Source organism: Quercus suber, unplaced genomic scaffold (assembly GCF_002906115.3).
Source record: "Quercus suber isolate HL8 unplaced genomic scaffold, Cork oak 2.0 scaffold_1099, whole genome shotgun sequence".
NCBI lineage: Eukaryota > Viridiplantae > Streptophyta > Magnoliopsida > Fagales > Fagaceae > Quercus > Quercus suber.
This window is the reverse complement of record NW_027070504.1, coordinates 66,875-81,066: the sequence shown is the minus strand read 5'-3', so window position 1 is coordinate 81,066 and position 14,192 is coordinate 66,875. Positions and strand designations below refer to the sequence as shown.

The window sequence follows — 14,192 nt, the reverse complement described above, 5'->3', positions numbered from 1 at the left end:
ATTACATCCTATAACTCCCACATCTCCTAGAACATAAGCTTGCAATCATGTAAGTTTCTTGAATTTTGCCCCATAATTAGATGAAATTTGGCATCAAGCCTAATAGTACACACCAGTTTTAATCATTAAGCAATTTACCGAGGCTACACCTTATGTTCTTTTTGTGCATGTGCTACATTTTCTCGAACACAAAATCTTATGATATGCACTAAGGTGTTCATGATTGGCTAGTGAACAGTATGAGATGGTTATTTATACCTTTCTTAAAAGGATCAAGTCCGACAGTCAAATAACATGTGACTTCAAGATTAAGACAAAGTGATAAACACCATAAACATCTTTCTCACACAACATGCACTACAAAACTTCAACTAGTAAAGTGCAATAAATAAGCTTATCAAAGCTAAACAAGGTACACAAGACATGTTATGTGTAAGTAAATTGACCAACCTTGTTTTCAAAGACCAAAAACAATCGTGCCAAACATAATTTGCTTTTCTCCTTCTTTTTTTTTTTTTTTAAAAGAGAAAACAAATAAATCCTAGAATAAAATGCATGAATGTAATGCAATGCAAGTCCTACAAAAAAACACTAGAGAACAAAGGTCACAGAGAAATGAGCAATAAAGCACAAGGACCATGACAGAAAGACTCAATTAGATCGAGTCTTTTGCATCCAAAACCTTTTAGATGCACCACGAGCATTGGAGTTCCTATTCACATTCGAGTGATTTCCAACTCTAGGATTGGAATAAAGGTTCAAAACCTTTACCAATTCACCAATAAGTGTCATAGGATCTTGTGCTTAAGACACAAACACTTTTGATTTGTTTGCTCTCTTAGCAGCTTGAAGCTTGTAACAGTTAGGACGAATGTGTCCAGACTTTCCACAAAAATGACAAACCCAAGCAGGTTTACCATGCATCTTGTCCTTAGAAAGGGTAGTTTCCTTAGGTTTAGACTCTCCTAGATCAACCCTAATCTTCCTAGGTGGTGAAATTTCTATAGGTTTGACAACCTCACTCACAGGTGGTTTGACAGTTTCACTCACAACCTCACTCACAGAAGGTTCAGAAAAAGATGAAGGAACAAAGTTTGTGGAATTAGGAGCAGACACAGAAATGCTTTCAACATATCCTAACCCAGATTTATCAGAAGGATACTTTTGAACATTCAGCATTTGAACAAGTTTAGAACTAGCAGATCTAGCAATAGATAAATCATGTTCAAAAGTTTTAACTTTATTAAGCAAGAGCATGTTCTCAGATTTCACATGGTTCAAAAAATCATTAGCATCAAATAATTTAACAAGCAAATTTTTCTTTTCAAGCTCAAGAGATCTAGCAATAGATAAATCATGTTCCAAAGTTTTAACTTTATTAAGCAAGAGCATGTTCTCATATTTCACATGGTTCAAAAGATCATTAGCATCAAATAATTTAACAAGCAAATTTTTCTTTTCAAGTTCAAGAGAATCAATTTTCTTCAGGCCAAGTTCAACATTCATAGCATCATTTGCAGCAACTTTACAAAGTTTATTATAGGCCTCTTGAAGATCTGCATCCTCAGAGAGTTCCCCATCAGAAGGGTTCTCCTCAACAGATACACTTTCATTGACTACAGCAGTAGTAGTAAAAGCAATGAAGTTTCCATCCTCGTCACATCCAGACTCATCATCAGAAACTTCATTATCACTAAGAGTTACAGTCATAGCTTTACCCTTAGACTTCAAGAACGTAGGACATTCAGATTTAACATGACCATTCCCTTGACAACCAAAACACTGAGCACCCAAAGAATTATTTGAAGATTGACTAACTTTTTCTCTAGGTTTTTCAAAGTTATTAACCTTCGTGGGATCATTCTTCCTAAAGTTTCTAGGTTCAGCAGTGTTTGTATTTCTTGCCCTTCTGTTAGTATTCCTCATAAAGTTTCTAAAATTCTTGGCAAGGTAAGCTATCTCTGTAGCAGAGAGCTCATCATCAAATCTACCAACATCAACATCATCAACAGACTTAAGAGCCATTGATTTGGATTTGTTTGCTTTGGGTAGGTCAGACTCATAGGATTGAAGAGATCCTACAAGCTCATCAACAGGGATGGAATCCACATCCTTGCTCTCAGTAATGGCAGTCACTTTGGGTCTAAAGTTTTCAGTTAAAGATCTAAGAATCTTCCTAACAATTTTAGGTTGGTCATAGATTTCACCCAAATTAAAAGCAGAATTAACAATGTCATTAAGTTTGGCATAAAATTCATCAAAGGATTCATCATCAGACATCCTAATGCTCTCAAACCTAGAAGTTAATTGCTGCAGTTTGTTTATCTTAACTGCCTTTGTGCCTTCATGCACAGTTTGGAGGATTTTTCAAGCAGTATGAGCAACCTCAACATTAGAAATTCTCTTAAATTCCTCCATAGAAACAGCATTAAAAATGGCATTCATAGCTTTGCTATTGAACCTAGCTGCTTCTTTTTGAGAAGTTTGCCACTCACTCACAGAAGTAATGGGCTTCTCCCATCCGTACTCAACGGAATTCCAAACTCTCTCATCAATGGATTTCAGGAATGCTTTCATCCTTACTTTCCAATAAACATAGTTATTCCCATCAAAGTGAGGAGGAACAACAAGAGAGTGACCGTGTTCCATGACAACAGGGGTCAAGGATCAGTTCAGAGATCAAAAGATCTACAAGAAAATAGCTATCCGCTCTGATACCACTTGAACGGTTTTAGACCCCTTAACTCAACCAGATTAACCTAGTTAATTAGCCAAGTGATTAACTTAGTCAAATTATGCAATTCTAGGTTATCACAAACATACAATCATATCAAACATATAAAGCAGCGGAATAATAAATAATACAATGATATGATCACCTAGGAAACCATACGGTAAAAACCTGGGGAGGATTTGACCTAGTTATCCTCAAGGTAAACTGAATCCACTATGTGAAAGAATCGAAGTTCATACAAAAGGACTTACAAGCTCCCCGCTCGACTTCCTAATGCTACCTACCAATAGAACTTACTGACACGACCACGTGCAATCTCCAAATTCACAAACTGCTTCTTTCTTTGATTCTCCAATCAACTACAAGCACCCATGCTTGTTATTCTTTAAGTTCCAATGGCAACAACCGAGTTGATCATCAAGATGTTGATACTATCTCTACCTTAAAAACCCTAAGCTTTGTGTAAAGGAAAGCTCCTCTAGATCTCACAAGAGATTTATACAAAACAGAAAAGTATGAGCAACAATACAACAGGAGCAACTCTCAAAACGTGGCTATGGTTTTTCTTTATATACCTAGGGTAAAAACAGAAAACCCAAAACGTTTAATGAGTTAGGGCTGAGTTGGAAAATTCTGCAGAAAAGCATTCTGGCCGAGATTCGATCGATCGAGCCAGGCCGAAATGCACCAATGCATCTGCAGCCTCTCGATTCCAACTTTACATGAAAGACACAACTTTGAGCAGGCCTAAACAAGACTAAACAACCTATTTTGATCATGATTTGCGAACAATACAAATTAGAGTTCTAAATACATAAATTTCTAAATCTTTAGAACCTAACAACTTCTACATTTTTAAAGTAAATAAAATGAATATGAAAACATGTAATCTAAGTCTAACTAATCAATTTAAAATCTATTATCACCTCAAAATTTAGAAGGAAAATTATTAATTTGCATGAATAGTAGCATGTAAAATGAACCGTTTTTTCTAAAGTGACAAATATTGACATCTTATTTTTTTACAATATATACTTTACATAATACTATTTATGAAAATAAATACTTCTCCGGTTTAGAAACAAGGCTTTGATATTGATATTTCTATAGTCGGCAAGTACCTATAGACATATCGATTATTTGAGTGTTTGAATTCACATTTTTTCCTCACGTTTACGTTTTTTTTTTTTTTTTTCAGCGCGTATAAACAGTAACTGTACTGTTCATGCACATGAATTCACTGTGCAGGAGATAAAGTGTACAGTTCATGCACTGTTCACGAGTTCCACCGCACTATTCACACATTTAAAAATTATTTTGCTACAGTGTTTTCAGTTTTCAGCAAAATAAGTTGTATCTAAATGGACCTATATGTGAGGGACACATTGCATCTTACACTCAAATTCATACCTTATTTATGTGTCAATTTTTTATTAGATTTCATTCCTTTCGTGATAAACTCGAATAAAAGAAGTTGACAAAGGATATAGATTTGGACGCAAGAATGGCCCTGAATGGGTATCCCAACGTTCCTCTATAAAATCATGAAAATTCTGAGCCTCTAGCACTAATTTATAAGTTTTATTTTTTCTGCATAATTTATAAGTAAGATATGTAAAATCAAAAGTGATGTGGGCAAGCACAAAAAAAGAAAAAAGCACAAAAAAAAGTGATATGTGGTCCAAGCACAAAAAAAAAAAAAAAAAAAAAAAAAAAAAAAAAAAAAAAAAAAAAAAAGAAAGTGATATGTGGTCCAAGCACAAAACGAAGTGATATGTGGGCCACGTTCACTCTCAATGGTACAAACATACAAGACACTTACCATTGTCAGTTTGATTAGTCCTTTACCTAATCACTGACAGCATTGAACAAAAGCATTTCTTCTCCGATTCAACTTCTTCAGTGTGTTGAGAGCTTTAGAAGAAAATGGAGAGGAAAATTCATATCCTGGTGATTCCTTATCCCCTACAAGGTCACATAAACCCAATGCTGCAATTCTCAAAACGCCTAGCTTCGAAGGGTCTAGAGTCACATTTATCGCTACTAGTCGTATTAGCAAGTCTATACAAGCCCATGAAAGCAGCTCTATCAACTTTGAGACCATCTCTGATGGCTCTGAGGAAGTCCAAGATTTAGAAACCTCAGATGAAAAACTCAAGCGTTTCAAGTCTAAAGTCTCACAAAACTTACCAAAGTTCATTGAGAAACATAATAGCTCCAAATACCCTCCAAAGTTTCTTGTGTATGACTCAGTTCTGCCGTGGGCTTTAAACGTAGCTCGCCAATCTGGACTAGATGGAGCTCCATTTTTCACTCAGTCATGTGTGGTTAATGCCATCTATTACCATGCGCATCAAGGAACACTTCAGATGCCCTTAGAAGAAGGGTCTTCAATATCATTGCCCTCGATGCCATCACTAGGGATCAATGATATGCCTACGTTTCTTTATGATACAGGCTCGACCCAGATGTGTAAACCTTGTGGTGAATCAATTCTCAAATTTCCAGGAAGCGAATTGGCTCTTGTGCAACACTTTTGACAAGTTGGAAGATGAGGTAGGTTCAATAATCCATCTATGGCATATATTCAATTTCATTTTTCTTCTTTTTAATTTTTTTTTTTTTTTTTAATTTTATAGAAGAGCACATATATTCAAGTTTCTTGAGATGCTATACTTAATTTCCACTTTCACATTAAAAAAAATTGTAGGAATACTTATTTAAAATATTAATATCTCTATATATTTTTTTTTTTTTTGGGTGAAACATTCCATTTTCTTGACATATAAATCATTAACTTTAACAGCCTTTAATGAATATGCTTCCAAAAATCTACAAGGAAATAGCTTGTGTAAAAGCCCCTTTTCTTTCTTAAAAACAATTCATTTTCTCATTTTGTATTTGTAGGTTTCTCTTTTCCTTTTCTTTTTTATCATAAGATCGATAGTGGTGGGTAATAATTAAGTTTTAAATCTTGCATGTTTTTATTAAAAACATTAGGAGATGCTTATCGAGCCAGGTGGTAATTAAGATTTGAATTTTGATGTCTTTATTAAAAACTTTAGGATAAATATACGATATTTTTTTTCTTTTTCAATTATATGAGACGATGTTATGATTTGTATAAATTTTATATTTTCTAAAAATATTATTATATTTTAATCTGTAATGTTTAGTTTATTAAAAAAAAAAAAAAAAAAACCTTTCTCATAAAAAAAAACTTTTGATTTAAAATATTTAAGTAATTATAATCATGATTATTATAATTTAAAATATAATTACATATGACTTAATCAAAATAAAATATTGATCTCGAATCATATAAAACTGATCACTTGAATAATTTTTTTTATATATAGGAAAATAATATGTATATGTAATAAATTCTGTGATAATATATATTTGAGAAACTTATGTGATAGTTTCTCAAAAAAAAAAAAAAAAGAGAAACTTATGTGATATATATATGCTGTAGTTATGTGTCTCTTTAGTATATCATTGAACCATGATGGTATGATAAAAGAGTACTTCATCGTCTTCGTAATTGTTATTAATAATTTTTTTTACCTGATTCTATTACGTACACACATATGCTTCCGCTTTCTAAATTCATATAGGTAATAAATTGGATGGCAAGCCAATGGCCTTTTAAAACAATTGGACCAGCAATTCCATCAATGTATTTAGACAAGCGGTTGGAGGATGACAAAGAATATGGCCTTAACCTTTTCAAGCCCGATATGGACATTTGCATGAAATGGTTAGACACAAAAGAAATTGGCTCAGTCGTTTATATATCATTTGGAAGCATGGCAACCCTTGGAGAAGAGCAAATGGAGGAGATAACATGGGGCCTAAAGAATAGCAATTGCTACTTTTTGTGGGTTGTTAGAGAATCTGAAGAGAAAAAGCTTCCCAATAATTTTTTACTAGAAACAGCAGAGAAAGGACTAATTGTGAGTTGGTGCCCTCAACTAGAAGTATTGGCTCACAAGGCCATTGGATGTTTCATGACTCATTGTGGATGGAACTCGACACTTGAGGCATTGAGCTTAGGAGTGCCAATGATTGCGATGCCACAATGGTCGGATCAAACAACTAATGCAAAGAACATTATGGATGTGTGGAAGGTAGGAATTAGGGTTAAAGTGGATGAAAAAGGCATTGGTACCAAAGAAGAAATAGAGCTATGCATTAGGGAAGTAATTGAGGGAGAGAGAGGAAAAGAGATGAAAAGGAATTCAATGAAATGGAAGGAATTGGCTAAAGAGGCAGTCGACGAAGATGGAAGTTCAGATAAGAATATAGAGGAGTTTGTGACAAAACTTTCACATTCCTAATGTTACCTAATGTTAATGTAAGTAGTAACTCTTCATTCAGATAATGGTTTATAAGAAATTTATGGTTTGCAGTAGAACTTCTTTTAAATAAGTCGTGTGATTGCACTCTTAATTGAGGACATACGTTGGATCATCTTTTTTCTGTGTAATCTTCTTGTAACAAAAACGATACGACATTTAAGCGTCCTGTGAATCCATGTATCAAATGTTAAACCCTGATTTAAAAATATAAAAAATAAAATTCTTTTTTTCAAAAGCCCCACATAATGCAAAATGGACCCAAAAAAAAAAAAAAAAGATTTTGTGAATGTAGTTGCCCTGTAATACGTACCTCGCCAAGAACAAAATAAAACAAAGGACCTATAAGCTAATTCAGACATATCAGGTTATTTGAACTATGGAAAAAATCATGTATTTGTGGACTTATCTATACCAACAATACAATGTCTCCTCAAATTGTTGGAAAATTATCGTTTCACATTTTTTGGTATAGACACCTTGTGTAAAATTTTAATACAATGTGTATGGAGTGTGTTTATCAGGAGCGTGAGACAGGAGCGTGAGACAATCACGGTCCCAAATTATTTTAATCATGTCGGTGAAAATACAAAAAAAAAAAATATTTAATTTAATTTAATTTACCATAGAAAAGAAAATTAATTGAAAAATCAATCGAATTAAGACACAGGAGTAAAAATTAGAACATAACCAATCAAGCTAAAGTACAAAAATTATTTTCTCTACTTTAAGAATATTCAGGTTCTCTATGGTTGGTAAAAACCATAAATCAAAGAATATGGTTTTCTATTTAATCTATCCCCTCTATAATAGAATAGCCCAACTAAGTCACTGTATGACATAAACTTGAAAAATCTAGATAAGACCCCTATGCTATGTGTTTAATTAACAAATTAATTATTACCTAATCCTAGAGGTAATAATAATTCACCAATCAAAGGGGTCATGATTATATAATGATATAAAAATATTAGAATTTTATAATTAGAATTTTGATTTTGATCATTTAATAAAATATTAATCTATCTTGACAATATTCGCAGCCTATTGATAAGACAATGAAAGTCAAAAGTTGATTTAACTCTATGTACATATTGTATATAAACTTATTTAAAAATATAAATAAATAAATAAATAAAAGAGGAAAGAAAGAAAGAAAAAATATCAATAATATACCATTGTTATTAATATTTTAATTTTTTTTTAATAAACCCCAATCTCCCAGGCATAGAAATCCGTGTTAAAAAAAAATAGTAAAAAGGGAACTGTGAAAATTACGTGAACATGATGCTTGTAACAATTGCATGTTAATTAAGTAATTCTATGTCTACTTACGGCATGTTTGAGATTTGTTTATTTTGTTAAAATTGAAAAAAAAATTCTAAAAATATTGTAGATAAAGGTAAACATTAGTTAAAATAGTACAGTAAAACTTATGAATAATACCAAAAAGTGCAGTAAAACCTATGAATAGTAGCAAAAATAAGCTGAATAGTAAAATAAGTTGATAAAAATAATTTTTACCAAACAAAAACTTAATATGAAGCTGTAATAAAATTTATAATCCTTAAGGAAAAATTATTAACTTAAAAAAAATCTAAAAAATATAATTTAAAATCGATGTAAGTATAAAATGATCTTTTATGTTCCGTTTGAATTGAGGGGGAGTAGAGTATGATAGATTTAGCATAAAATTAGCTTTTTTTAGCCAATACTACTCTACTCTCCTCCATTCTTCATTCTTTCCCTCTCCATCTAAACAGGTCATTAGTTGTACACAACTAATACAAAATATAAGATATTATAAAGGAAAATGCTATCTGATTTGGACATGTGAGTCATGTTTTTTTTTTTTTGGTTAAAAGGAGAATTCATTGAAACTAAAAAGCCAAAACAGGCAGAGTACCGGTTGAGAGCCTAAAGAGTACATACCGGATGCATCAGAGTCCAAAATACTACAAAGACTAACTAAAGGGGGATTATCTAAAACAACAAAAGCAATTGAATATAAACAGACTACTTTAACAAGTAGATCCGCACATCTATTGGCCTCCCAACATTTGAGTCATCTGACATAGAATTACTCTTGGCTCCTCATAAAATTATACTTTTCTAAATCCTTTGTATTATTCATTTTTTTAGCACATACGTTTACGTAAGCAATGATGTCATCAAAGAAAATCACAAAAATGCAAAAGCAATTTGATGACATCATTCATCAATGCTAAGTAATTCAAAAAAAAAAAAAAAAATTTGTCACATGAGGAATGGTAAATAATAAAATTATGAACTTATTATTTTATTTTTACTACTCAGAGGATCGATTATTTTACTTTTACTGCTCAAAGGTCACCAAGTGGCAAATTGGAGCAAAAATTGTGGATTTTTTTTCCCCTTTTGTCCCTGGCCTCTTATAATTTATATCCTAAATACCTATAAAACAAGTCACGTGTGCAAAAGTAAGCTGATAAAGTGGTATTTTTTTTAATAGGAGTTTTCCTTAGAGGTTATTTATAAAATTTCTATACTACTTTTATAGAAGATATAAAGAGTTAATAAAAAATAGTTTTTCTATAAAACTTTTTAAATATATATATATATATATATATATATAATAGTATACAGTTAATAGATGATATAAGCATTTGTTAATAGATTAGTTTTAGAAATGTTTTATGAAAAAATTAAGAAAATACAATTAATTTTGTTGATAGTTTATATATTTCTTGTGAAAGTAATATTAAATTTTTTCTTAAAATGGTTCATTAATAAATGCTTTAAGAGCATTCGTTAACCAGACTTATATATATAAAAGCACACAAAATGTTAAAATTTAGGGAAAACCATAAATTTATTTAGGTATAGTATTTTAAGTTTTTCAATTAAATTCAAATGTGTGATTTTGGGACTTGTAATTAACTACTTATAGTAAGAAAGTGCATTGGTCATATAGTCAATAAAACATAAAATTGTGCTCGTGTAGCTCATTTGATAAGTTGGAAGAGGAGGTAAGTTCGTTCTTTAATTCCAGCATATGTATCTATTAATTTGCAAGTGCAAACATTCAAAACACAAAATTTTATTTTTATTTTTTATACATTTTAAATGGTAGAGAGGGATTTGAACTTGGAGATTTCTCTCAATTAGAAATACCATAATATATGTCATTTGAACTAAAAGTCATTGGCCCATGCATTTAGTACACATAATTATAGGTACACGGAGAAATATACATCATAATAATTCCTACCAAGCCAAAAGGTTAGTCTAGTTAGATTGACATTCTTATTATGGGGGTGACATGCAATTTTTGACAAAAATTCAGTATTCATCTCTTGAAAATGAAGTTTTGATTATTGTTAGAGAGTAAATATGATTGAAGCACATCAAGGGAAATTGAAACCGTGAAGATGATTTTTTTCTTTTTCTTTTTTTTCTTTCTGAATTGCTACCATGACAATGATACACACACAATAGGATTTTAACCTATTCAACCAAGCTACCAATTAATTTTTTGATATATTTATCATCAATTCCAGACAATAAATGGTTTTTAAAGAAATAATAAATGATACTTTGTGATATATTGTATCAATTTATGATAAAGAAAGCAATGTCACCTGAATATGTGAAATTCATCTTTTCAATTTTTTTTTTTTTTTTTAATAATTAAAAGTAGGTGGTTAGAGATGTACTATATAAAAAAAAAAAGGAAATGTCAACGGATTTTAACCTATTCAACCAAGCTGCCAATTAATTTTTTGATATATTTATCATCAATTCCAAACAATAAATGGTTTTTAAAGAAGTAATAAATGTTACTTTGTGATATATTGTATCAATTTATGATAAAGAAAGCAATGTCACCTGAATATATAAAACTCATATTTTCATTGTTTTTTATTAAAAGTAAGTGGTAAGAGATGTACTATATAAAAAAAATGAAATGTCAACGGATGTCCTTAAGTAATTATTAATAAACTATTTTAAAAAAGCTTTTATGGAAAAAAAAAAAAAAACAATTAATATTTTCACAGTTTTTCTATTTTTCAAAATAATGATATCAAAATTTTCCTAAAATGAATTGTTAATCATTATCTTAAGAGCATGCATTAATATATCCCATATAAAAATTAAGTTTAATTTAATAATCAAATGGGGAGGAAAAATAATAAAAATATAAAAAATCACAACAAAAGAAAACAAATGATGATTTTACTTTCGATCAATTGTTTTCCAATGAACTTGTGTTCGAGATGTTTAGGTGTAATTTATTCAAATCTATATGTTGTGAATGTTTTGGTGAATTCCATCAGGTGGTGAGCTGGATTTCAAGCCAATGGCCAATCAAGAACATAGGACCAACAATTCCATCAATGTACTTAGACAAGAGGTTGAAGGACGACAAAAATTACGATCTGAGCCTCTTCAAACCAAGTGTTGATGCTTGCATGAAATGGCTGGACTCGAAGGATACTGGCACAGTTGTTTATGTATCTTTTGGAAGCATGGCTGCCTTAGGAGAAGAGCAAATGGAAGAACTAGCACTGGGCCTAAAGAGGAGTAATAGGTATTTCTTGTGGGTAGTTAGAGAGTCAGAAACAAAGAAACTTCCTACAAAATTTATAGAGGAGACAATTGAGAGAGGTTTGGTGGTGACATGGTGCCCTCAATTAGAAGTTTTGTCTCATAAGGCTGTCGGCTGCTTCATGACTCACTGTGGTTGGAACTCGACGCTCGAAGCACTAAGCTTGGGCATGCCGATGGTGGTCATGCCACAATGGAGTGACCAAGCCACCAACTCTAAGTGTGTCATGGATGTGTGGAAGGTCGGAATTAGGGTTAAGGTAGATGACAAAGGGATGGTCACAAGAGAAGAAATTGAACTATGCATTAATGAAGTTATGGGAGAAAAAAGGGAGGAGATGAAAAGGAATGCATTGAAATGGAAGAAATTAGCTAATGAGGCTTTGGATGAAGGTGGAAGCTCTGATAAGAACATCGAGGAGTTTGTGGAAAAAATTGTACAAATTTGATGTTATGTAAAACAAGGTCATTGTTGGAAACCATGAAAGATGGCTTCTCAATATTCATGTAGGTTTACATCACTCGTATTCATTGAATGTTGTGTTTTGATTAATGAAAAAGTTTTGAATAAATATTTTCTCAAAAAAGTGAAGGTGAAATAAGAAAATTAATTTATAATATAGAAGGTCATCAATTGTAGGATCAAAATTTTTCGAATGTCAACCAATTGTCCACAAAAATCACTAGAATTTGTCAACCAAGGTCAGTTTTCTTTTATCAAAATTATTAGCTTGTTGTAGGACAGATGATATTCCGGAAATTTTGTTGTCGATCTACCTACTCTAAAATAAATCTAAATCATATCTTAAAGAATATCAGCTACACACAGTCTTCAGGAATTTTTTTAGGAGGTGAGTAAGAAGATGAGTCTTGTGGTCTAGGTGATTTCTATTTTACAAATAAAAAGTACTATGTCCATAATATTTTTACAATATTTTCAAAAAAAATCTTAGATGATAAATAGTTATTCGTTCTAATTTAAACCAACTATTGGAATTACTTTTTTTGCCCATCATTAACAGAAAGTAACAATCTACTATTTAAAATTTGTTATGAAAGTATTGTAAAAATATTATGAACATAGCATTTCTTATAAAAGATAAATTTTAAGTTCATTTGACATATTGTTTCTTAATTAATACAATGAACATACTAATTATTGCTACTAAAATTAAATCTTGGAAATTATTTATTATTTCTAAATACAATAAATATATTAAGTATTATTGTTAAGTGAATTGCAAGTGAGATCTAAATATAATAAAACTGGGTAAATCACAAGTTTGGTTCCTAATCATACACTATGTCTCAATTTGATCCTAACTTTTTAAATGTGTCATTTTAGTCCATCACTCTTCAATATCATGTCAAAATAGTCCTTACCATTAAGTGGTGGATGAACAAAAAAAAAAACTGACATGTGATATTAAAATATTAATTTTAGTGCCATCTAGAATTCCAAGTAAGATGCCAAGTGACCTAAATTATTTTAAAAAATTAAAAATTAAAACTAAAATAAAATAAAAACATTTGAGATCTACAATTCAACTAGGCATGGAAGGCCTGGTTAACTTAATCAATCCATCCCAAATTAGACGGTGTCACAACCATTAAGAAAATAATCAAAATCCAAAGGCCCAATGTTGAATTTTGGTCTTTGATTTAACAACATTGAAGAAATAGATTTGCCACAGTATTGAGTTTGTGGAGAAAGAAATTAATCAGAGTGCTAGGGAATGAGAGACTGTTGAAGAAGTCCTTAGTCCTTACCATCAAGAACGTTTATTTTGTCATTAAACTTACTCACTTGTATTGATCTCCTTTTTTCTCTTACAAACTTCTTTTTGGCCAACCTAATCTATCTATACTATTTATAAGAGGATTCTCCTCTTTGAATTGGATTTTTTTTGTAGTTCAAAAATACACTCATTAATAAAAGACAACTTCTCTTAGAAATAAGGTCATAAATGTCAGATAACAAATTCTATTTTCAATTCAAAAACAGAAGTCTTAAAATTTAAAATTTTTTCCTTTCATGTTCATCTATTAGAAATAAGGTCATAAATGTCAGATAACAAATTCTATTTTCAATTCAAAAACAGAAGTCTTAAAATTTAGAATTTTTTCCTTTCATGCTCATCTTTTTATTTCCTAAAATTTAGCATTTTTTTAAATTCATTTTTCATCCTATTAAAAGTAAAACACCATTTAAAAAATAAAAAACTAAGAGAACTCCTAAAAAAAATAATAGAAATTACCGTTACTATTTATTTCTAAAGTTTGTCATTTTTATTTTTTTTGAAAAATAAAAATATATATTTCAAAATTATAATTGATACAAATTATTAACTTTTATCCAAAAAAATTTATAAAAAAAAACCCCTAAATATATATATATATATATATATGCGTGTTATCCTAGAGACACACATTTAATCCAAAGGTTCAAGTCTAATGGATTTAAGCTTAACTATATCATATTAACCACTCATTTTTTTTTATTAATATGTAAT

The 14,192-nt window shown here is 30.7% G+C and overlaps 1 protein-coding gene and 1 pseudogene across 1 annotated transcript; both read left to right on the top strand.

The window, feature by feature from the left end:
• Nucleotides 1-4,595: 4,595 nt before the first annotated feature.
• Nucleotides 4,596-7,165, top strand: LOC111999562 (mogroside IE synthase-like; annotated as a pseudogene).
• A 2,911-nt stretch (nucleotides 7,166-10,076) lies between these two features.
• On the top strand, nucleotides 10,077-12,251 carry LOC112039383 (mogroside IE synthase). The gene is made up of 2 exons (XM_065769266.1): nucleotides 10,077-10,100; nucleotides 11,409-12,251. Exon 2 carries the CDS (start codon nucleotides 11,469-11,471, stop codon nucleotides 12,126-12,128), a length of 660 nt encoding a protein of 219 aa, XP_065625338.1. The 5' UTR covers nucleotides 10,077-10,100; nucleotides 11,409-11,468; the 3' UTR covers nucleotides 12,129-12,251.
• The last annotated feature ends 1,941 nt before the right edge of the window (nucleotides 12,252-14,192 follow it).